The sequence below is a fragment of the Thalassophryne amazonica genome, chromosome 9 (genome assembly GCF_902500255.1).
Source record: "Thalassophryne amazonica chromosome 9, fThaAma1.1, whole genome shotgun sequence".
In the NCBI taxonomy this organism is placed as follows: Eukaryota; Metazoa; Chordata; class Actinopteri; order Batrachoidiformes; family Batrachoididae; genus Thalassophryne; species Thalassophryne amazonica.
This window is the reverse complement of record NC_047111.1, coordinates 89673975-89696827: the sequence shown is the minus strand read 5'-3', so window position 1 is coordinate 89696827 and position 22853 is coordinate 89673975. Positions and strand designations below refer to the sequence as shown.

Genomic DNA, 22853 nt, shown 5'->3' with positions numbered 1-22853 from the left:
TGCAAAAACAATGTCGGACTCTGTTGTTTTCTCTGGGCCCCTCCCCAATCAGACCGGGAGTGACATGTTTAGCCGCATGTTCTCCTTGAATTGCTGGCTGTCTGAGTGGTGTCCAAAAAATGAGGTGGGCTTCATTGATAATTGGCAAAGCTTCTGGGGAAAACCTGGTCTTGTTAGGAGAGACGGCATCCATCCCACTTTAGATGGAGCAGCTCTCATTTCTAGAAATCTGGCCAATTTTCTTGGATCCTCCAAACTGTGACTGTCTAGCGTTGGGACCAGGAGGCAGAGCTGTGGTCTTATACACCTTTCTGCAGCTTCTCTCCCCCTGCCATCCCCTCATTACCCCATCCCCGTAGAGACGGTGCCTGCTTCCAGACCACCAATAACCAGCAAAAATCTATTTAAGCAAAAAAATTCAAAAAGAAAAAATAATATAGCACCTTCAACTGCACCACAGACTAAAACAGTTAAATGTGGTCTATTAACATTAGGTCTCTCTCTTCTAAGTCCCTGTTGGTAAATGATATAATAATTGATCAGCGTATTGATTTATTCTGCCTAACAGAAACCTGGTTACAGCAGGATGAATATGTTAGTTTAAATGAGTCAACACCCCCGAGTCACACTAACTGTCAGAATGCTCGTAGTACGGGCCGGGGCGGAGGATTAGCAGCAATCTTCCATTCCAGCTTATTAATTAATCAAAAACCTAGACAGAGCTTTAATTCATTTGAAAGCTTGTCTCTTAGTCTTTTCCATCCAAATTGGAAGTCCCAAAAACCAGTTTTATTTGTTATTATCTATCGTCCACCTGGTCGTTACTGTGAGTTTCTCTGTGAATTTTCAGACCTTCTGTCTGACTTAGTGCTTAGCTCAGATAAGATACTTATAGTGGGCGATTTTAACATCCACACAGATGCTGAGAATGACAGCCTCAACACTGCATTTAATCTATTATTAGACTCTATTGGCTTTGCTCAAAAAGTAAATGAGTCCACCCACCACTTTAATCATATCTTAGATCTTGTTTTGACTTATGGTATGGAAATAGAAGACTTAACAGTATTCCCTGAAAACTCCCTTCTGTCTGATCATTTTTTAATAACATTTACATTTACCCTGATGGACTACCCTGCAGTGGGGAATAAGTTTCATTACACTAGAAGTCTTTCAGAAAGCGCTGTAACTAGGTTTAAGGATATGATTCCTTCTTTATGTTCTCTATTGTCATATACCAACACAGAGCAGAGTAGCTACCTAAACTCTGTAAGAGAGTTAGAGTATCTCGTCAATAGTTTTACATCCTCATTGAAGACAACTTTGGATGCTGTAGCTCCTCTGAAAAAGAGAGCTTTAAATCAGAAGTGTCTGACTCCGTGGTATAACTCACAAACTCGTAGCTTAAAGCAGATAACCCGTAAGTTGGAGAGGAAATGGCGTCTCACTAATTTAGAAGATCTTCACTTAGCCTGGAAAAAGAGTTTGTTGCTCTATAAAAAAGCCCTCCGTAAAGCTAGGACATCTTTCTACTCATCACTAATTGAAGAAAATAAGAACAACCTCAGGTTTCTTTTCAGCACTGTAGCCAGGCTGACAAAGAGTCAGAGCTCTATTGAGCTGAGTATTCCATTAACTTTAACTAGTAATGACTTCATGACTTTCTTTGCTAACAAAATTTTGACTATTAGAGAAAAAATTACTCATAACCATCCCAAAGATGTATCGTTATCTTTGGCTGCTTTCAGTGATGCCGGTATTTGGTTAGACTCTTTCTCTCCGATTGTTCTGTCTGAGTTATTTTCATTAGTTACTTCATCCAAACCATCAACATGTTTATTAGACCCCATTCCTGCCAGGCTGCTTAAGGAAGTCCTACCATTATTTAATGCTTCAATCTTAAATATGATCAACTTATCTTTGTTAGTTGGCTATGTACCACAGGCTTTTAAGGTGGCAGTAATTAAACCATTACTTAAAAAGCCATCACTTGACCCAGCTATTTTAGCTAAATATAGGCCAATCTCCAACCTTCCTTTTCTCTCAAAGATTCTTGAGAGGGTAGTTGTAAAACAGCTAACTGATCACCTGCAGAGGAATGGTCTATTTGAAGAGGTTCAGTCAGGTTTTAGAATTCATCATAGTACAGAAACAGCATTAGTGAAGGTTACAAATGATCTTCTTATGACTTCGGACAGTGGACTTATCTCTGTGCTTGTTCTGTTGGACCTCAGTGCTGCTTTTGATACTGTTGACCATAAAATTTTATTACAGAGATTAGAGCATGTCATAGGTATTAAAGGCACTGCGCTGCGGTGGTTTGAATCATATTTGTCTAATAGATTACAGTTTGTTCATGTAAATGGGGAATCTTCTTCACAGACTAAAGTTAATTATGGAGTTCCACAAGGTTCTGTGCTAGGACCAATTTTATTCACTTTATACATGCTTCCCTTAGGCAGTATTATTAGACGGTATTGCTTAAATTTCATTGTTACGCAGATGATACCCAGCTTTATCTATCCATGAAGCCAGAGGACACACACCAATTAGCTAAACTGCAGGATTGTCTTACAGACATAAAGACATGGATGACCTCTAATTTCCTGCTTTTAAACTCAGATAAAACTGAAGTTATTGTACTTGGCCCCACAAATCTTAGAAGCATGGTGTCTAACCAGATCTTTACTCTGGATGGCATTTCCCTGACCTCTAGTAATACTGTGAGAAATCTTGGAGTCATTTTTGATCAGGATATGTCATTCAAAGCGCATATTAAACAAATATGTAGGACTGCCTTTTTGCATTTACGCAATATCTCTAAAATCAGAAAGGTCTTGTCTCAGAGTGATGCTGAAAAACTAATTCATGCATTTATTTCCTCTAGGCTGGACTATTGTAATTCTTTATTATCAGGTTGTCCTAAAAGTTCCCTAAAAAGCCTTCAGTTAATTCAAAATGCTGCAGCTAGAGTACTGACGGGGACTAGCAGGAGAGAGCATATCTCACCCGTGTTGGCCTCTCTTCATTGGCTTCCTGTTAATTCTAGAATAGAATTTAAAATTCTTCTTCTTACTTATAAGGTTTTGAATAATCAGGTCCCATCTTATCTTAGGGACCTCGTAGTACCATATCACCCTAATAGAGCGCTTCGCTCTCAGACTGCAGGCTTACTTGTAGTTCCTAGGGTTGTAAGAGTAGAATGGGAGGCAGAGCCTTCAGCTTTCAGGCTCCTCTCCTGTGGAACCAGCTCCCAATTCAGATCAGGGAGACAGATACCCTCTCTACTTTTAAGATTAGGCTTAAAACTTTCCTTTTCGCTAAGGCTTATAGTTAGGGCTGGATCGGGTGACCCTGGACTATCCCTTGGTTATGCTGCTTTAGACGTAGACTGTGGGGGGGTTCCCATGATGCACTGTTTCTTTCTCTTTTTGCTCTGTATGCATCACTCCGCATTTAATCATTGGTGGTCGATCTCTGCCCCCCTCCACAGCATGTCTTTTTCCTGGTTCTTTCCCTCAGCCCCAACCAGTCTCAGCAGAAGACTGCCCCTCCCTGAGCCTGGTTCTGCTGGAGGTTTCTTCCTGTTAAGAGGGAGTTTTTCCTTCCCACTGTTGCCAAGTGCTTGCTCACAGGGGGTCGTTTTGACCGTTGGGGTTTTTCATAATTATTGTATGGCCTTGCCTTACAATATAAAGCGCCTTGGGGCAACTGTTTGTTGTGATTTGGCGCTATATAAAAAAAAAGTTGATTGATTGATTGATTGATGTTCACTGTTTGGTTATTTCCATGTTCTGTCAGATGTCTCAATTTGCTGACCCCTTGTGTAGTTAACACGTGTTTCTGCCTGCCTAATTATTGCACCTATTATTAGTCTGTTTATTCAAGCCACTCCAGTCATCTTTCCTTTGCCAGTTGATTACATTTGCCTTCGTCTCCCGTCACACGGTCTGTCCGTTGTCACCTGATTATTCTGTTTCATAAGTGTTACTCCCCACTGTGGGTTTTGACAGCCATTTTCTGTTACCTCATCATTTGTTTCTTCACCCAGTCATTTGTGGTATGTTCAATATGTTTCCACATGGGACTGCCTTGTCACCTCAGTCATTCACTGTCACATTGGAATATTAAACTCCTTGGGTTTTGCCTTCACCTCCGAGTCCTGCTGTCCTACATCTTAGGGTCCTATTTTGACTCAAGTTAGCTGAATCCATAACAATTATTATTAACAACTACTTATATAAGGCTTTCACAACATTTTTATTGTCGTGTTTCCAGTGTTGTCAGCCAGCAATCCTTGTTCACCTGCATCAAATATCATCCAATATGTTGTCCAGTTTTCAATTCAATTAATTTAATTTATATAGCTCCAAATCACAACAAAGTTGCCTCAAGGTGGTTCACACAAGTAAGGTCTAACCTTACCAACCCCTAGAGCAAGCACACAGGTGACAGTGGTAAGGAAAAACTCCCTCTGATGATTTGAGGAAGAAACCTCAAGCAGACCAGACTCAAAGGGGTGACCCTCTACTTGGGCCATGCTACTGACACAATTGACAATACAAATATTTGGGAGTCCATGCTGGTGTCCAATGCATGTTTATTTGTCCATCATGATTGTTTTTTGGAATTTAAGTCCTTTAAATACACACCACACATTGAGGGCTTCCTGCAAAAATCCACAGTTCAGTTTTCTATCCATGTCCTTTTGATAACGCATTTTGTCTACACTGTGTTAAGTAACATCCTGTTGTGTGGGCCGCCAGAAGAGCAGGTACTGCTGGCCCACCACCAGAGGGCGTCCTGCCTGAAGTGCGGGCTTCAGGCACGAGAGGGCGCTGCCCGCCACGGACACAGCCGGGGTTGACAGCTGTCCACTCATCACTCATGACAGCTGTCACCCATCTCCACTTCATCATCCACTCCATAAAAGCCGGATGTCATCTCCACCATCGCTGCCGAGATATCATCTACCTGTGAGGTAATTGTCTCTGCTGACTTAAACATTGAGTAATAATCTGAATTTCTTTGCAGCCGTATTCCTGTGGCGTTTCCTTATCTGTGGGATTGGCGTAAAGTGTGATCAGCGACGGCTTCGCTTCACACTCCAGCCAGATAAGTGATTTAACAGGAGCTGCATGAGTGTGTGATTAGAGGTGGAGGTGACTTTCCGCCTTCTGACTGTTTTTGTTACTGGGTGTGCACACACACACATCTCACTGTTTGTGCTCCTCGCCAGCAGTACCAGATCCGACAGTCGGGGACAGTGACCACCTGGGAATTCGGGACTTGGCGGCTCCAGTATTCACCAGGTTCGGTGGCGGTGGAAATCGTGTGGTTCCGGCTCTTCTCAGGACAGACGTTTTCTATCCTCGAGCCTGCCCACACGTCACCGTTGTGTATTGACTGCTATCAGATTCTGTGATTGTCTGTATATCGTTGTGCACATTCACAACATTAATTGTTACCTTTTGGCTCATCTATTGACCGTATCATTTTCGCCCCCTGTTGTGGTCCGTGTCACTACACTTTCCCCAACACATCCAATATTTGTTCAACGCACATTTTTCCCCATCTTGCTTGTTTTGGAATGTAAATGTCCTTATGTAGGTAACAGGACACACTGTGATGTCTGTTACTGCCTGATGTACAATATGCAGTGGATGTGATAAGGGAACACCACTTGACAAACACATAAAACATAAGAAATGAGAAGTGTCTATTTATGTTTGATCTGTACATAAATCGTTAATGTTAAATTATTACTGTTTGGCATGGCCTCGTGGCATGTAATGCTTGATAGCTCAAACCCTTAAGGAAGATTTATACTTTGTGTACACTGGAAAAATAATCGTCAATGTTAGTTGATTTTGCAAGCTCTGAGCATTTCAAGGTTGAAGCACATCATTGCATAACATTGGTTTGTGCTATGATTTTAAAAAAAAATGTCAGTTCTTAAGAGGGCTAATATTCTGCCCCTTGCAGTTTTTGATTTTTGTGAAACAACCTTGTTTCTTCTGCAAAGTAAAATAATGTAAGCATCCAAATTAAAACAAGGATGTTTAGAAATGCTGGGTTGAAAACCTTCTGCTCTGGTAAAAATGCACTTGGGAAAATTTTGAAGAAAATATTAAATTTCCTGGGGGGGGGGGGGGGGGGGAATAAATTTGTCCTCATCTGTACATCTTTCTTCATCTCTTATCCTGTAATTTTAATCGGTTATATTGTCTTAAATGCCCCATCACCACAGAATGCGGGATTTTATACCTTTTTGCTCTGTCCTTCTCATCTTCATCAATTAAATCTTCAGCACAGCTACTGGTGCTGGAAACAGAAAATTTAAAGTTAATGAATATAGACTGTAAAGTTGCGAAGAAGAGTGATATGTCTGTGTAGACTTTAAAATGGGCCTTAACTTGTACATCAGGTTTTACAATATATTAAACAAGGAAAGAAAAAAACTGAAAGGAGCTAACCTGGTGCATCAGTAGCAGTCCATCACATGCTAGTATTATATGAGCCTGCAGCCAATTATAGTCTATTTGTTACAATCCAGCCACAGCATAACATGGCCTACACAAATATGTATGACAGCAATTCCAGAGCAAAAGATTACATACAATTAAAAACTTAAAAATGCTCCAGTCATATTCATAGACAGTCCAACTTACAAATAAAAGTTACAGATTCATGGGTGTAGTGAGGAGCCTGCATTCAACAACCTCCTAAGTTTGCATTAAGCAAAAGTCGTAAAATTTCTTCAAAGACAGCTCAAGATCTGGGAAATATCAAGATGCCAAAAGGAGGCTTTCCTGACCATAGCACAGGATGGCCAACTGACACCAACCCCCACCACTAACAGTGTTGTGTGGGCCGCTGAAGAGGAGGTACTGCTGGCCCACTACCACCAGAGGGCGCCCTGCTTGGAGTGCGGGCTCCAAGCACGAGAGGGCGCCAGACCCAGAGGAAGTGACAGCTGTCACTCATCACACCAGCTGTCACTCATCTACACCACTACTTAAGCCGGACTGCAACTCCACCTCCCCGCCGAGAAATCGACTACCGAGAGGTACTTTCTCTGCTAACTGACACGTTGTGTACTAATCCAGATCTCATTTGCAGCCATATTCTTGTGGACGTTGCCTTATCTGGGACTTCGGCGTTTGGCGTGACGACGACGACTGCGCCTCACTCTCTGAACAGATAAGTGGTTAACCAAGAGCTGCACGAGTGTGTGATTCGGAGGTGGAGGTTCCCCCTCCTGACTGTGTACAGACCGTGGACCACTGAGTGTACGGACTTACACTCATTCATCTTGTCTCTGCTTTTTGCCAGCAGTACCAGGGTCGACAGCCGAAGACAGAGGTCACCTGGGGATACGGGACTTGGCGGCTCCGGTGTTCTTCAGACCGTTGGTGGTGGAAGCCGTGTGGGACGCGGCCTCTCTCTCGTTGGGGTCTCCTATCTTCGAGCCTGCCCACACGTCACCTGGTGTTAATTGACTTTACAAATTTTGTGTGTTTAGTTGTGTGTTGTCACAACATTAAATTGTTACCTTTTGGCTTACTCATTGTCCATTCATTTGCGCCCCCTGTTGTGGGTCCGTGCTACGACACCTTCCCAACAGGATTTCTCGGCCATCGTCATGGATTCCGAGGGGCGTCAGCTCGAGCGTGAACGGCCAATGGAAGAGCCAGGAGCGCAGGCGTCAGCAGGAGGCGTGTTGAGTGAGCTGCAGCAGATCTTAACCGCCTTCACGGCTCGGTTGGATTTAGTGACCGAGCAGAATGTCCTCCTTAATCGGAGAGTGGAGGCTCTCGCCGCCAGGGTGGAAGCGCGCGATCAGGGCGCTGCTGCAGCTCCTCCTCTGGCTGATCCTGGGCCTGTATCAGACGTTCCACTGGTCGTTCAACGAACCCCCCCACCGTCCCCTGAAGCATACATAAGCCCTCCGGAACCGTACGGGGGCTGTGTCGAGACGTGCGCGGACTTCCTCATGCAGTGTTCGCTCGTCTTTGCACAGCGCCCTGTCATGTACGCATCAGACGCCAGCCGGGTAGCTTATGTTATTAATCTGCTTCGAGGAGAGGCACGCGCATGGGCTACGGCGCTTTGGGAGCAGAACTCACGGCTCCTAACGTCTTATACTGGGTTTGTACGGGAGTTCAAACAAGTGTTTGATCATCCCAACAGAGGCGAGACCGCTTCGAACGTGCTGCTGTCGATGAGACAGGGGCGCCGTAGCGCAGCCGAGTATGCAGTTGACTTCCGCATCGCGGCAGCGAGGTCCGGCTGGAATAACGTTGCGCTCCGCGCCGCCTTTGTAAATGGGCTGTCCCCGGTCCTTAAGGAGCACCTACTGGCTAAGGAGGAACCGCGGGATTTTGACAGGCTTGTCGATTTGGTTATACGCTTAGACAACCGTTTGAATGAGCATCGTCGGGAGCAGGCCGGGGGGCGTGACCGGGCACGAGCCGTCCCTCCCCCTTCCGGTTCTGACAAGGTGACGTCGTCCCCACGCTTCACTGCCAGAGAGCCCCGTGTGGCTACAGCTCCCCCTGCTGAGGAGGCTATGGACACGAGCAGGGCCAACGTAAAATCAAATGTCAGACAAAGGAGACTGGCCCGCGGGGAGTGTTTTGTCTGCGGCTCTTGTGAGCACATGCAGAGGGACTGCCCTGAACGGTCAAACTACAACGCCCGTCCTTAGAAACTGGGCTAAGGGTGGGCCATAACACACATGCGGAAAGACCCCGCAGATCGGCACGAATCCCAGTAACAATCCTTTGTGGGGATTTAACCCTTCACGCCCCAGCACTGGTAGACACGGGGTCAGAAGGGAATCTGCTGGACAGCAGATGGGCAAAGGAAGTAGGGCTCCCCCTGGTGGCTCTGCCGGCACCATTGCAGGTGCGAGCACTAGATGGCACCCTGCTTCCATTAATCACACATCAGACACAACCAGTGACTTTGGTTGTGTCTGGGAATCACAGGGAGGAGATAGTGTTCCATGTAACACCGTCTACCTCCCGAATGATTCTGGGCTTTCCATGGATGGTGAAACACAATCCCCGGATTGACTGGCCGTCCGGGGTTGTCACGCAGTGGAGCGAAACCTGCCACCGGGAGTGTTTAGGATCCTCGGTTCCCCCCGGCACTACAGCTAAGGAGGAGGTCCAAGTTCCCCCCAATCTATCGGCGGTGCCCAAGGAGTACCATGATCTTGCTGACGTTTTCAGCAAAGATCTGGCGCTCACTCTTCCCCCGCACCGACCGTATGATTGTGCCATCGATTTGGTCCCGGGCGCTGAGTACCCGTCCAGTAGGTTGTACAACCTCTCACGTCCGGAACGCGAATCAATGGAGACCTACCTCCGGGACTCCTTAGCTGCCGGGCTGATCCGGAACTCCACCTCCCCGATGGGTGCTGGTTTCTTTTTTGTGGGTAAAAAAGACGGCGGACTCCGTCCATGCATTGATTACAGAGGGCTGAACGAGATCACGGTTCGCAACCGATACCCGTTACCCCTGTTGGATTCAGTGTTCACGCCCCTGCATGGAGCCCAAATCTTTACGAAATTGGATCTTAGAAACGCGTACCACCTGGTTCGGATCCGGAAGGGAGACGAATGGAAGACGGCGTTCAACACCCCGTTAGGTCACTTTGAGTACCTGGTCATGCCGTTCGGCCTCACTAACGCCCCCGCGACGTTCCAAGCTTTGGTAAATGACGTCTTGCGGGACTTCCTGCATCGGTTCGTCTTCGTATATCTGGACGATATACTCATCTTTTCCCCGGACCCTGAGACCCATGTCCAGCATGTACGTCAGGTCCTACAGCGGTTGTTGGAGAACCGGCTGTTTGTGAAGGGCGAGAAGTGCGAGTTCCACCTCACTTCTTTGTCCTTCCTGGGGTTCATCATCTCCTCCAACTCCGTCGCCCCTGATCCGGCTAAGGTTGCGGCGGTGAGAGAGTGGCCCCAACCAACAAGCCGCAGGAAACTACAGCAGTTCCTCGGTTTTGCAAATTTCTACAGGAGGTTCATTAAGGGCTACAGTCAGGTAGCTAGCCCCCTGACAGCCCTGACCTCCACAAAAGTCCCCTTCGCCTGGTCGGATCAGTGCAAAGCCGCGTTCAAGGAGTTGAAACGCCGGTTCTCGTCTGCACCAGTTCTGGTGCAGCCTGACCCTGATCGCCAGTACATAGTGGAAGTGGACGCCTCTGACTCAGGGATAGGAGCCGTGCTGTCCCAGAGCGTGGAGGCTGATAAGGTTCTCCATCCTTGTGCCTTTTATTCCCGCAGGTTGACCCCAGCTGAACGGAACTATGACGTCGGCAATCGGGAACTGCTCGCGGTGAAGGAGGCTCTTGAAGAGTGGAGACACCTACTGGAGGGGGCGTCGTTGCCCTTCACGGTTTTCACGGACCATCGGAACCTGGAGTACATCCGGACCGCCAAGCGGCTGAACCCCAGGCAAGCCCGCTGGTCTCTGTTCTTCGGGCGCTTTGACTTCCGGATCACGTATCGCCCCGGGACCAAGAACCAAAAATCAGATGCATTGTCCCGGGTGCACGAAGAAGAAGCCGAAGCGGGGCTGTCGAACCCCACCGAGACCATCATCCCCGAGTCCACTGTCGTGGCCACCCTTACCTGGGACGTGGAGAAGACCGTCCGGGAGGCCCTGACCAGGAGCCCGGACCCGGGGACTGGCCCCAAGAACAGACTGTACGTCCCACCAGAGGCCAGAGCTGCCGTATTGGACTTCTGTCACGGATCCAAGCTCTCCTGCCATCCCGGAGTGCGTAGGACCGTGGCAGTAGTCCAGCAGCGCTTCTGGTGAGCGTCCCTGGAAACCGACGTCCGGGACTACATCCAGGCCTGTACCATCTGCGCCAGGGGCAAGGCAGACCATCGGAGGACGACGGGCCTCCTCCAACCCCTGCCAGTGCCTCATCGCCCCTGGTCTCACATCGGCCTGGATTTCATCACGGGCCTCCCGCCGTCCCAGGGCAACACCATCGTTCTCACGATAGTGGACCGGTTCTCCAAGGCGGCCCACTTCGTGGCCCTCCCGAAGCTCCCGACGGCCCAGGAGACGGCAGACCTCCTGGTCCATCACGTCATGCGGCTGCATGGGATACCATCGGACATTGTATCAGATCGTGGTCCCCAGTTCTCTTCTCAGGTGTGGAAGAGTTTCTGCAAGGAGCTGGGGGCCACCGTGAGTCTCTCGTCCGGGTACCACCCCCAGACCAACGGCCAGGCAGAGCGGGCCAACCAGGAGTTGGAGCAGGCCCTTCGGTGTGTCACCTCCGCACATCCGGCGGCCTGGAGCCACCATCTGGCCTGGATCGAGTATGCCCACAACAGCCAAGTTTCGTCTGCTACCGGCCTCTCCCCTTTTGAGGTGTGTTTGGGGTACCAGCCCCCATTGTTCCCGCTGGTGGAGGGAGAGGTCGGTGTGCCCTCGGTCCAGGCCCAACTCAGGAGATGCCGCCGGGTGTGGCGGACCGCCCGCTCTGCCCTGTTAAAGGCCCGGACGAGGGCCAAGTCCCATGCGGACCGCCGACGTTCCCCGGCCCCCACATACCAGCCCGGGCAGGAGGTGTGGCTGTCAACAAAGGACATCCCCCTCTGTGTGGACTCACCCAAGTTAAAGGACAGATACATCGGACCATTCACTATCCTCAAGATCATCAACCCGGCCGCAGTGAAGCTCCGACTCCCGGCTTCACTGCGGATCCACCCTGTCTTCCACGTGTCCCGTATCAAGCCACACCACACCTCGCCCCTCTGTACACCTGGACCCACGCCGCCTCCTGCCCGGCTCATCGACGGGGAGCCTGCTTGGACGGTACGCAGGCTCCTGGACGTCCGTCGTAAGGGCCGGGGGTTCCAATATCTGGTGGACTGGGAGGGGTATGGACCTGAAGAACGCTCCTGGGTGAAGAGGAGCTTCATCCTGGACCCGGCCCTCCTGGCCGATTTCTACAGAAGACACCCGGACAAGCCAGGTCGGGCGCCAGGGGGCGCCCGTTGAGGGGGAGGTCCTGTTGTGTGGGCCGCTGAAGAGGAGGTACTGCTGGCCCACTACCACCAGAGGGCGCCCTGCTTGGAGTGCGGGCTCCAAGCACGAGAGGGCGCCAGACCCAGAGGAAGTGACAGCTGTCAGTCATCACACCAGCTGTCACTCATCTACACCACTACTTAAGCCGGACTGCAACTCCACCTCCCCGCCGAGAAATCGACTACCGAGAGGTACTTTCTCTGCTAACTGACACGTTGTGTACTAATCCAGATCTCATTTGCAGCCATATTCTTGTGGACGTTGCCTTATCTGGGACTTCGGCGTTTGGCGTGACAACGACGACTGCGCCTCACTCTCTGAACAGATAAGTGGTTAATCAAGAGCTGCACGAGTGTGTGATTCGGAGGTGGAGGTTCCCCCTCCTGACTGTGTACAGACCGTGGACCACTGAGTGTACGGACTTACACTCATTCATCTTGTCTCTGCTTTTTGCCAGCAGTACCAGGGTCGACAGCCGAAGACAGAGGTCACCTGGGGATACGGGACTTGGCGGCTCCGGTGTTCTTCAGACCGTTGGTGGTGGAAGCCGTGTGGGACGCGGCCTCTCTCTCGTTGGGGTCTCCTATCTTCGAGCCTGCCCACACGTCACCTGGTGTTAATTGACTTTACAAATTTTGTGTGTTTAGTTGTGTGTTGTCACAACATTAAATTGTTACCTTTTGGCTTACTCATTGTCCGTTCATTTGCGCCCCCTGTTGTGGGTCCGTGCTACGACACCTTCCCAACAAACAGGATTTAAGATTCTCTAAAGTGCATTCCTCATGGAGCTGTGAATCCCCTTATCAGCCCGAAACCAGATGTTGCCAACTCCTTTTTCATTTAAACAAAACACCCACAGGAAGGCCTATTTTCCCCAAAGTCCAAAAACTGTGCTTTTAACTGCAAATTCCATATGAGACCATACAACAGAAGGATTACGCTCAACTTGGGAATCACACTGTAGTTTGTCTGGTTCAAATCGATGCAGGATTGACAGATATAATATTTTACAATGAAATCCAAAACCCAGTCCGTGAACCAAGAGTGACCCCTGTTGAGTGACAAACTGGGGAAGGGCATGCAACTAACCTGTACAGTATTATAGAGTGTGACCATGTTTAAAAAGTTGTATTTTGGTTGTTGTAACAAAAAAAAAAAAAAAACAGAGAAAGAAGATAACCTGTGATCATTTAATATCACCCATGAAGTTTATGTATACCCTGCCCCTTTGCTCTGATCATAGATTGTAGAAAGTTTATCCAATGTGCTTTTTCATATATATAATTGTGTTGGGTGGTAGTTCTAAGTACATTGTTTAGTAGAGTTTTGCAATACAGGACTTGCTTGGTTTGTACGCAGGAATTTTAAGAATAGCAGACGCTGATTTATTATAAAACTAGACAAAGGAATGAAGAAGAAAACTACAGTACCCAGAATTCTTGGGAGTGGAGCTTTTAACCCTTTAAAAGCAGGTGCGCCAGGGGAATCACTCTCTTCTTGAACTCCAAACAATTTTGTATCGAGTTCTGTGATTTGATCCGGCTTCAAAAGACGATGATGAAAGACGAATTTTTGTTTTGGCGAATAGAAAATAAAGACCCCCAAGCCATTATTCTGACAATCCCAGACTACAAGTGCTGCAGAGATAAAAATGGTCAGCTGAGACATCAACAGCGATTTGAACCGCTGCCGCAAGTCACAGCCTAACAATGGAAAGCATCCCCGGTAACCCAACGAAACCAGGTGGGGTGACCGGCAGAGTCTCTTGTCAAGGTCCCTGAAACAGCTGTGTGACGGACGGATCATCGACTGAAACGAGACGATTCCCAGCACAGCATCCAAGTAAGACCGAGCTATGGTGTCAGATAAAACAGAGTGGCTTTAATTCTATTCACTGTCACTAACCATCTCTCGTTAATAAATATCAAAGTAAATTCCCTGACGATTAAGACGGAATTCATTCTTAAACTCCTGCAACTACACCAAATTATCTGAACGTCATACAATAATTGCTCAGTGAAATTCATCATCCTCAGAGTGCTTACTGTGATATGTCCTGTTATTTAACTCTTGCCTGAGTTAAATAAATATCTTAAACGTGTGAAGTGTTTGTGATTTTGTATGTTTTACAGAGGGGGTCGGACTTGATCTGTGGAACTTACGACTGTAAGATTAGAGACTGATTTTAATATTTCCTATTGACTGACCCTAAAATCATAGATATTATAACCTTGTTATAATATCTATGTATTACATATCCTTCTATGTAATATGGTGGAACCTCCCAAATCATGTAAACAGCACTTTTTTCATGTGGTTCCACTATTTTAAAGAAATCAAATGTAATAAGTAGAAGGATAAAAGGGGGCTTCAAGTCACCATTACGTCTTCATTCAAATTTATGCTTTTTATCAAAAGGCAATCAATTCGAAGAAATCCTGGCATTGTTAGCAATGAGTCTTTCAAGAAAAATCTTTGTTCACTTCAGCTTTTTGCACGTGTGTGCGGCTGATATGTGTGATCAATCTTCTCCATGCCTGACCCTGCACCTCCTATCTACTCAGCTCCTGTTCTTTCATGGCTTTTTTTAGTCTACGCATCCACGTCCACTTTTGTCTTCTGCTCTTTCGTTATCCCTGTGCTTAAATTGTCATCATTCTTTTACCAATATATTCTCTTCTTATTATATGTAAAAAAAAACAAAAAAAAACACCTCAAGCTAGATGTTTGTGGAGACTCTCAGTCATCAGGTCATGGTATCCAAGCAGGCTGACTCAGGAGAACAAGATGGCTTTCTTTGTGGCTCTTTCAAACCATCGAACCTGTCTAAAATATAAAGATGATCTTCAAAAGGTGTGTCTTTTTTCCTTCGGATGCTGGTAGATGGCTGAGTCCTTATCTGAGGAACTGTGTTGAGCCATTTGTTGTTCAATGGCTGTTTGTTTTTCCTACGTAGAGGTCATTGCCCTCCGTACTGCACTGAACACCAGGCTGCTTTTGTGGGTGTGCAGTGTGCAGTCTTTGGGGTGGACCAGATTTGTCTGCTGGTGTTGCTGAGTTCTGAACAACACAGGAATGTTGAGTTTGTTGAAAATCCATCTTAGTTTCTGAGAACCCAGCAACAACATCAGTCAAAAACCACTGGTCTGATGAAACCTTGTCGAAACAAAGGTTGGGGAGCTGAGATAAACCTCTATCCCACCTATAATCATATCCTTTCATCTTTATCACAGACTCAAAGATTATTCTCACCTCATCTCTATGAAAATGGCAACTCACACATGAACTCAAGTGACTCCTGAGCTGTATTCACAAAACATCCTAAGGCTAAAAGTAGCTCTTAATGACATCACTTTAAAAAAAATCTTAGAATTCCTCAAATTCTTACACATTTCTTAGAATTTATTCACAAAGCATCTTAGGTCTTAAGAGTGCTCCTAAGGTGCAAAACTGTTAAGATGAGGGAAGAGGACTTTTATGAAACCTTAGAGTGTCTTAAACAGATAAGACGGCAGAAAGACAAAGAGGAAGGCGAGACATTCGCCGTAAGTTGAATGACAGTGATTCAGTAACATGCTACCGGCTTGATCATACAGGATCGTGTAGGGATAGTTTATGGTTGACCTCATCAGTAATGAGGATACTTTTCCCACCCAGCGTAGTAACGTAATCACACCTGAGATCAAGGTCATCACAATATTGCGATACCTGGCTATGGGAAAAAATGTCAATTGCATGTAAATTCTATAACATTCATACAATTATTAATATCAAAGTAAGTGATACCAGCAGCCATAGCCTCATACTCACCTGTTTGAAGAGAACTTCGTTTCTGTGCTGCAATCTCTGCTCTTGCTTTGGATTGCAGCACGTATCAGCGCTTCTCACACTTGTCTCTTGTGCGCAACTACCAGCATGGAGAATGAACATACATTAAGCTAATCAATATAATAATCCGCATGTGAATGAGGTACCTTCAAACATTTTCAAGTGTGTAACAATTCATTTAATTTTGCTGAGTTTCATCATGTTCCTGTGAACCAGGAAAATGATACTGGCAATGATAGTGATTAGTGATCTAACTCCACTGAGATCAGAAGTTGAACAGGCAATGAAATTCCTCAAACATGGGAAGTCACCAGGATGTGATGAAATCCCAGCAGAGTTACTACTTGCAGGAGGAGAAGCTGCAGTCCTAGCTAATGCATAAATTAGGTGTGAAGATCTGGCAGACAGCAGATTGGCCAGTGACTGGTGCAGAGCACTATTTGTTCCCTTACCAAAGACAGGAGACCTTCACTGTGTGAGAACTATAGAATAATCTCATTTATATGCCACACCAGTAAGATTATGCTTAAGATCCTTCTCTGCAGGATGACGAGGAAGTTGAGTGAAGAGATATCTGCATCACAAGCAGGGTATATGAAACATTGAGGAACACGTGATCATATCTACAACCTTCAGATGTTAATTCGCAAGTGCCAAGAAATGCAGCAGGATTTGTATATCTGCTTCGTAGACTACTCAAAGGCTTTTGACAATGCCAGATACAACCAACTTTGGTCCATAATGACAGAGATGGGATTCCCACCACATGTGATATTATTAATCAGAAACCTCTACCGTGATCAACAATCAGCAGTCAAGCTGGAGTGTGAAACAACTGAAGGGTTTAACATAGAGAAGGGTGTCCGGCAGGACTCCATATTTTCTCCAGCGTTGTTTAACATCTATACAGAAGACATCATGCAAGAAACCATGAAAGATGAACGCTCAGAAGGTTATGATCTTTACACGTAGGAGGGCAAGCCTTAGGTGATCTAAGATATGCAGATGATGCTGCGCTTATGTCGAACTCAAGATCTGGTTTGAGCAGACTCGTTGAATCAGTGAACCAGAGAAAGTGCATCACATGGCCTGAAGATGAATACAAAAAGACCAAGGTTATGGCAGTGTCAAGTGAACAGAATGATGAAAACACATAGGCAAATATCAATTAATGGATCTGTACTGGAAGAAGTGGACCCATTTTATGTACCTCGGTTGCAAAGATCCAGGGTGATGGTGATAAAAGCAAAGAAATCAGAAGTAGATTGGCCATGGGTTTGCAAGCTCTCACTGGGATGAAGAAACTTTGGTGTGGGTAGGATACAAGCAACCAAGCTACGGATCATTAGCGCATGGGTCTTTCCAGTGGCCACCTATGGCTGTGAGACCTGGGTACTGTGCAAGTTGGATGAACAACACATCACAGCCTTCAAAACCAAGTGCTACCGAAGGATCTTGTGGGTCCCATGGACTCAACACCACACAAATGTCAGTATAAAAGAGTAGCTTGGTGTATCAAGTGATTGGCTGCTGCCGTATGTGAGGAAGCAGAAAACTGTCTTATTTCGGCCACATAACATAGCAGGATGGCCGGAGAAAAGTGTCAGAGGCTTACATTTCTGGAAAGAGAAGAAGAGGAAGACCAAAATGCAAGTGGGGAGAAGACTATAATTGATGTATTTGGCTCTATGGAGCAAGCAAGCAGCATGGCAAAGGACAGGCAACAGTTTCAAGACAATGTCAGGGAAGCTACGCCCTGATTAGAGTTTGCTTTGAAGACAAGTTTCATCATCATGACAAAAAACTATTTTCACAACTACACAATTAACTAGGAGTGTGGAGCGCATTCCTTTTCTCTTTGCCTTGGTGTTAGAAGACTGCGTCATACCTAGCAACAGGGCCAACCCCGCCTCCTCACAAAGATAAAAGTTTCAGTCCATGCCTTGCTCAGAGTTGCTTCTCAGACACTGCCTGGATCACTCTCAGGCTGATTCCTTGCTAGGATCTTTAGGCTAAGTTGGGAGCTCTCTGAGAGGACTCTGAGATGCTTCTTGGATACAGGCCCCGGCGATTAATGACTCTTAAACCTTTCTTTGCGTCACTATGATTTCAGTAGCCCAACAGAGGATTAATATTTGTCACTACCCCAACTAGAACTGATGAAGCTTTTCTGAAAGAAGAGTGAAACATGTTCTAGGAATAAGTCCAGCTGATCTGACTCAACCTCTATGGGCACCTCAAGCTACTTTCACGCAAAATTCTGTTAAACTGATTTCTGATTTGTCTACATTTGTAACTTCTCACATCTATACAGTGTTCTCATTTCTTCCACATTCAACTTTTTCTCCTGCACTCCCATACCTGCCAACATATGAATTTACCAGTGTGGGACATCCACACATGGCCGCAAGCACAAGAGTGGGGAGCCGCAACTAGCGGGTTCCAGGAGCATGCCTGGACCACACAAATGCAGGACTAATAGGCATCCTGTACACACTTCAGAGTCCTCTCAGAGAGCTCCTAACTTAGCCCCAAATTCCTGGCAAGTATATTTAGCCTAGGAGTGATCAGGAAGTGTCTGAGAGCAACTCTGAGCAAGGATGTGAACAGAAACTTTTATCTCCATCTAGGACCCCTGCTTTTCTCCCTTTATATAGGACCCCTTGTGCACATATTATGGTGTCTTGGGATTACCTTTCATTGCTATGCTGATGATACTCAGTTATACATGCAGATAACTGCTGGTAATCTCATCCACATAAAATCCTTAGAAGATTGCCTTGTATCAGTGAAAAGCTGGATGTCTAGCAATTTCCTACTTTTAAACCCTGACAAGACTGAAATGATGGTTCTTTGTCCAGTGAGATATCGGCATCAATTTGACCAGCTAACACTTAGCCTAGGCTCGTGTATCATACATCACACTGACAAAGTAAGAAACCTTGGTGTAATTTTTGATCGTACATTGTCCTTTGACCTCATCAATTAGAGATTATTACGAGGAGTGCTTTCTTCCACCTGTAAAATATAGCAAAGATTCGTCCCATCCTGTCTATGGCTGTGCTGAGACCCTGATTCATGCGTTTGTCTCTTCTAGATTGGACTACTGCAATGTTCTATTTTTCTGGTTTACCGCAGTCCAGCATTAGGGGTCTCCAATTGGTTCAAAATGCTGCTGCCAGACTTTTGACAGGAAGTAGAAAGTTTGACCACATACACCCATATGGCATCTCTCACTGGCTTCCAGTCCCTGTGAGATCAGATTTTATGGTTTTGTTACTAACCTAAAAAATTATTTATGGACTAGCCCCTCCCTACTTAGGCTGACCTACTTAAACCCTATGTACCTGCCCGGGCTGTGCGTCTCAGGGTGCAGGACTACTTTGTATCCCTAGGGTGAATAAAAAGTCTGCAGATCACAGAGCTTTCCCTTATCGTGCACCTGCTCTGGGGAATAATCTCCCTGCATCAATAAAACAATCAGATTCTGTAGAGACTTTCAAATCCAGAATAAAGAAGCATTTATTTTCCCTTTTGTATGGCTAGCATGATGGCATAGTATGGTATTATGCTTTCTACTCTTTTAAATTAATTTAATTAGTAAGAGAGCGGGCCACGGCCTCAACTTTATCTAAAGTCTGGGTCTTTAGTGAAGCTTAGGACTAGTGGCTGGTGATAACCTTATTATTTCTTCTGTTTTTCTTGTTGCTAAATGCTGATAAATTATACTGCATTTGTTGTCTTTCTCCTGCCTGATTCTGTTTTTATCTCTCTGTTTAAGGTGGCAGCTTCATCCAGAGATCGGAGTGGGTGTTTTCTTTTGCAGGTGGTGCATGGGACTCCCAAAATTTCCTGTATAATTACCTGTATTGTCAATTGTGTTGGTAGCATGGCCCAAGTAGAGGGTCACCCCTTTGAGTCTGGTCTGCTTGAGGTTTCTTCCTCAAATAATCAGAGGGAGTTTTTCCTTACCACTGTCACCTGTGTGCTTGCTCTAGGGGTTGTAAGGTTAGACCTTACTTGTGTGAAGGGCTTTGAGGCAACTTTGTTGTGATTTGGTGCTATATGAAATATGAAATAAATTGAAATAAACTGAAATCTTGTAAGGAGGTTGGTGTTGATCCTGTTGCTAGGTATGTCACAGTCTTCTAAGAGCTGTGATTGTTGTCACAAAAAGGGAAAGAGGAAAAAAACAAAAGAAATGTACTCCATGCTACTTATGAATAGACAGTAAATCAACCGATCATATAAACCTGAACTGTATTAAGAACAGTGTAATCGTGAAAATAATTTTATGTCATGATGATGAAACAGCAAAATTACATGAATGTTACACAGCTTCAAAATGTTTAAACGTACCTCATCTCGTACATGCAGATTATTATATGGATTATCTTATTGTTATGGTTACTCTCCTTGCTGGTAATTTCACTACTTAATGTATTTGATATTAATGATGGACGCAGGCTCAGCTGGTCAGCAATTCCTGTGATTGCTGGTGCCCTTATAAAAAGCGGTTTGATTTGGCAGAATGGACCTAAATTCACACAAAAACATAAAAAGTAGAACAGAAAAAAGTGTTGTTTTTGACTGTGAAACCCACACCATGTTTAATGAACCATTTTTATATCTTAAAATGTAATATGAATTGTACATTTCAAAAACATATATACAAATGTAGCATTAAATGCAGAAAATGCTTCAGGTGTTTTTTTTTTTTTACAATTATTTACAAAACATTCAGATGTCACAAAAGATTTAGAATCTAAATATAAGTTAATATAAGTAAATTTCAAAAACATACGTACAATTATTGCAGGAAATGCTAATGCTAAAACTATTTACAAAACAATCAGATGTCAAAATAAGATTTAGCACAAATTTGTGCCCCTCTCAAAAAAATAAAAACATAATAAATAAATAAGTTCCTGTCCAACCCAAGACACAGACACATCACAGGCCTGACGCTTCCAGAGTGTGTCACCTCCTCCTGGTTGTCCACCTGGAAGCGGCCGGCGATCACCTTAGTATTTCTTCTGTTTTCATGTTGATTAATGCTGGCAAATTATACTGTATTTTTTGTCTCTCTGATGCCTGATCTGGTTTTTTCTCTGTTTAAGGTGCAGCTCCATCCAGAGATGGGAGTTGTGTTGTGTTGGCGACCCTCCTATCCTGTGCACCAACAGCAATTCTTGTATATTCGTCCGTGAATTGTTCTGTGATTATTTCTGTAATTTATGTTTGTAGCATGGCCCAAGCAGAGGGTCACCCCCTTTGAGTCTGGCCTGCTTGTGGTTTCTTCCTCAGAGGGAGTTTTTCCTTACCACTGTGCTCTGGGGGTTGGTAAGGTTAGACCTTACCTGTGTGAAGCACCTTGAGGCAACTCTGTTGTGATTTGGCGCTATATAAGGAACATAAATTGAATTGAAATTGAACTGAAAATTGAAGCAGGTGTTGGCACCTTAATCTGACTTGGTGGCTTTTTGGCCAGGATCCCTGCCTGTTGCAATTGGCACAGGAACGTGATTCTAGCTCCTGCTCTGGGGCACACCTGTTTTGTCGGTGCCACAAAGCTGACACACCAGCTCCACCATAAAGTCTTTGTGTGTCATGGGCTACACTTGCTGACACTGCTGATCTCATGATGCAAGATTAATGCATTTGTGGTTGCAATGCCAAGAAAGTGCAGCAACACAGTCCCTGTACCAGTGAGCAGTTTTTCTATGGGTGGAGTAGTACTGGATGAGCTAGTCAGACAGGTCAGCTCTACCCATGTTTTTTATTATAGGCCACAACTGGGGTAGGACAGGGAATGTCTTTCACAGTCCAGCATCCATCCTTTCCATCATTCACCCTTCTCCGCACCGTCTCACCTGAAAATCCAGGATGGATGGTGGAACACACAGATACCTCCCATGTGTCCATCCACTTTACAAACACCAGAAGCACCTGTCTGATCCATCGCACAGATTCTCTTCCACACTTTTTGTTGAGAGCATTTGCCCTCCCTCTGTGGCATCCTCTTCTGTTTTCCCTGTAGGTGCCACATGCTCCAAACTTAATTTTGGCCAGGTCTATGAACAGTTTGGGACTTGAATAAAAATTGTCCATGTAAATGTGGTACCCAGTACCAAGGGAGGATGGCTGATCAGATTCAGGACCACAGTTATAAGGACAGCCCATGCTCTCTTGTGGTCACAGTCTTGCCACTGTAGATGGTTAACCTGATTGTGTAACCACTGCTTGACTCAGCCCAACACAAAAGTTTAATGCCCCATTTAGTTGGCTTGTCCTTCATATATTGTGTCATTCCAGTTTTTGCCTTTCATCGCCTCCATCCTTTCATCCACTGCCAGCTCCCTCCTCAGGTGGTAATAAACCTGGCAGGCACTAAGAATATCATCATAAAGAGGCCTGACTCTAAGCAGTTTATCATAGCCTGTCATTTTTTTACATCCTCATCTGGATTACTGAGGTGGATGTTCCAAGATATGGATCTAAACTTGTCTCTAGTCATTATTTAGCTGAAAGGGGCACAGACAAAATATGATTCTGTTTCAAGTAGTCCTGGAGACTTGGCAGCGACACCAATGACATGTACATCAGAACCCCAAAAAATGTGTACAGATGTTCCATCTCAATGTCTGTCCATTTGTACTTTTCCCCTAATTCCTTGTTTTCTGCAGCATTTTTGTTGGTGCCACTGATTGTGTCAGTGGCAAAAAGCAATAGACAAAGGTCTTTTGGACTTTGGGGGGGAGGGGGTGTCTCTGCCTGGACTCCTGGTGTACTCCATGGCTGGAACCTGCTTACTGCTGGGGCAGTGTCGGCATCCTGCTCTGTGTTACAGGAGTCAGAGCTGGTGCGGGGCTTTGCCGTGTGTGTGAGTGGGGACCTGGTTCTGGAAACAGAGATGTGCTGTCCAATGCTCTGTGCAGATCTCCGTGCGTACGTCG

The 22853-nt window shown here is 45.6% G+C and overlaps 1 protein-coding gene across 10 annotated transcripts in view; it reads right to left on the bottom strand.

Annotated features, from left to right (window-relative positions):
* The window catches only part of npas2 (neuronal PAS domain protein 2), a 107221-nt gene that overhangs the window by 40540 nt on the left and 43828 nt on the right, over positions 1-22853 (bottom strand). For 9 of the 10 annotated variants that reach the window (XM_034178732.1, XM_034178734.1, XM_034178730.1 and 6 more), the window contains exon 3: positions 6268-6324. The exons of the other annotated variant lie outside the window; for it this stretch is intronic. In XM_034178732.1, the coding sequence (XP_034034623.1) occupies positions 6268-6324 (57 nt within the window). The remainder of the gene's footprint in view (positions 1-6267; positions 6325-22853) is intronic. 10 annotated transcript variants of the gene reach the window in all.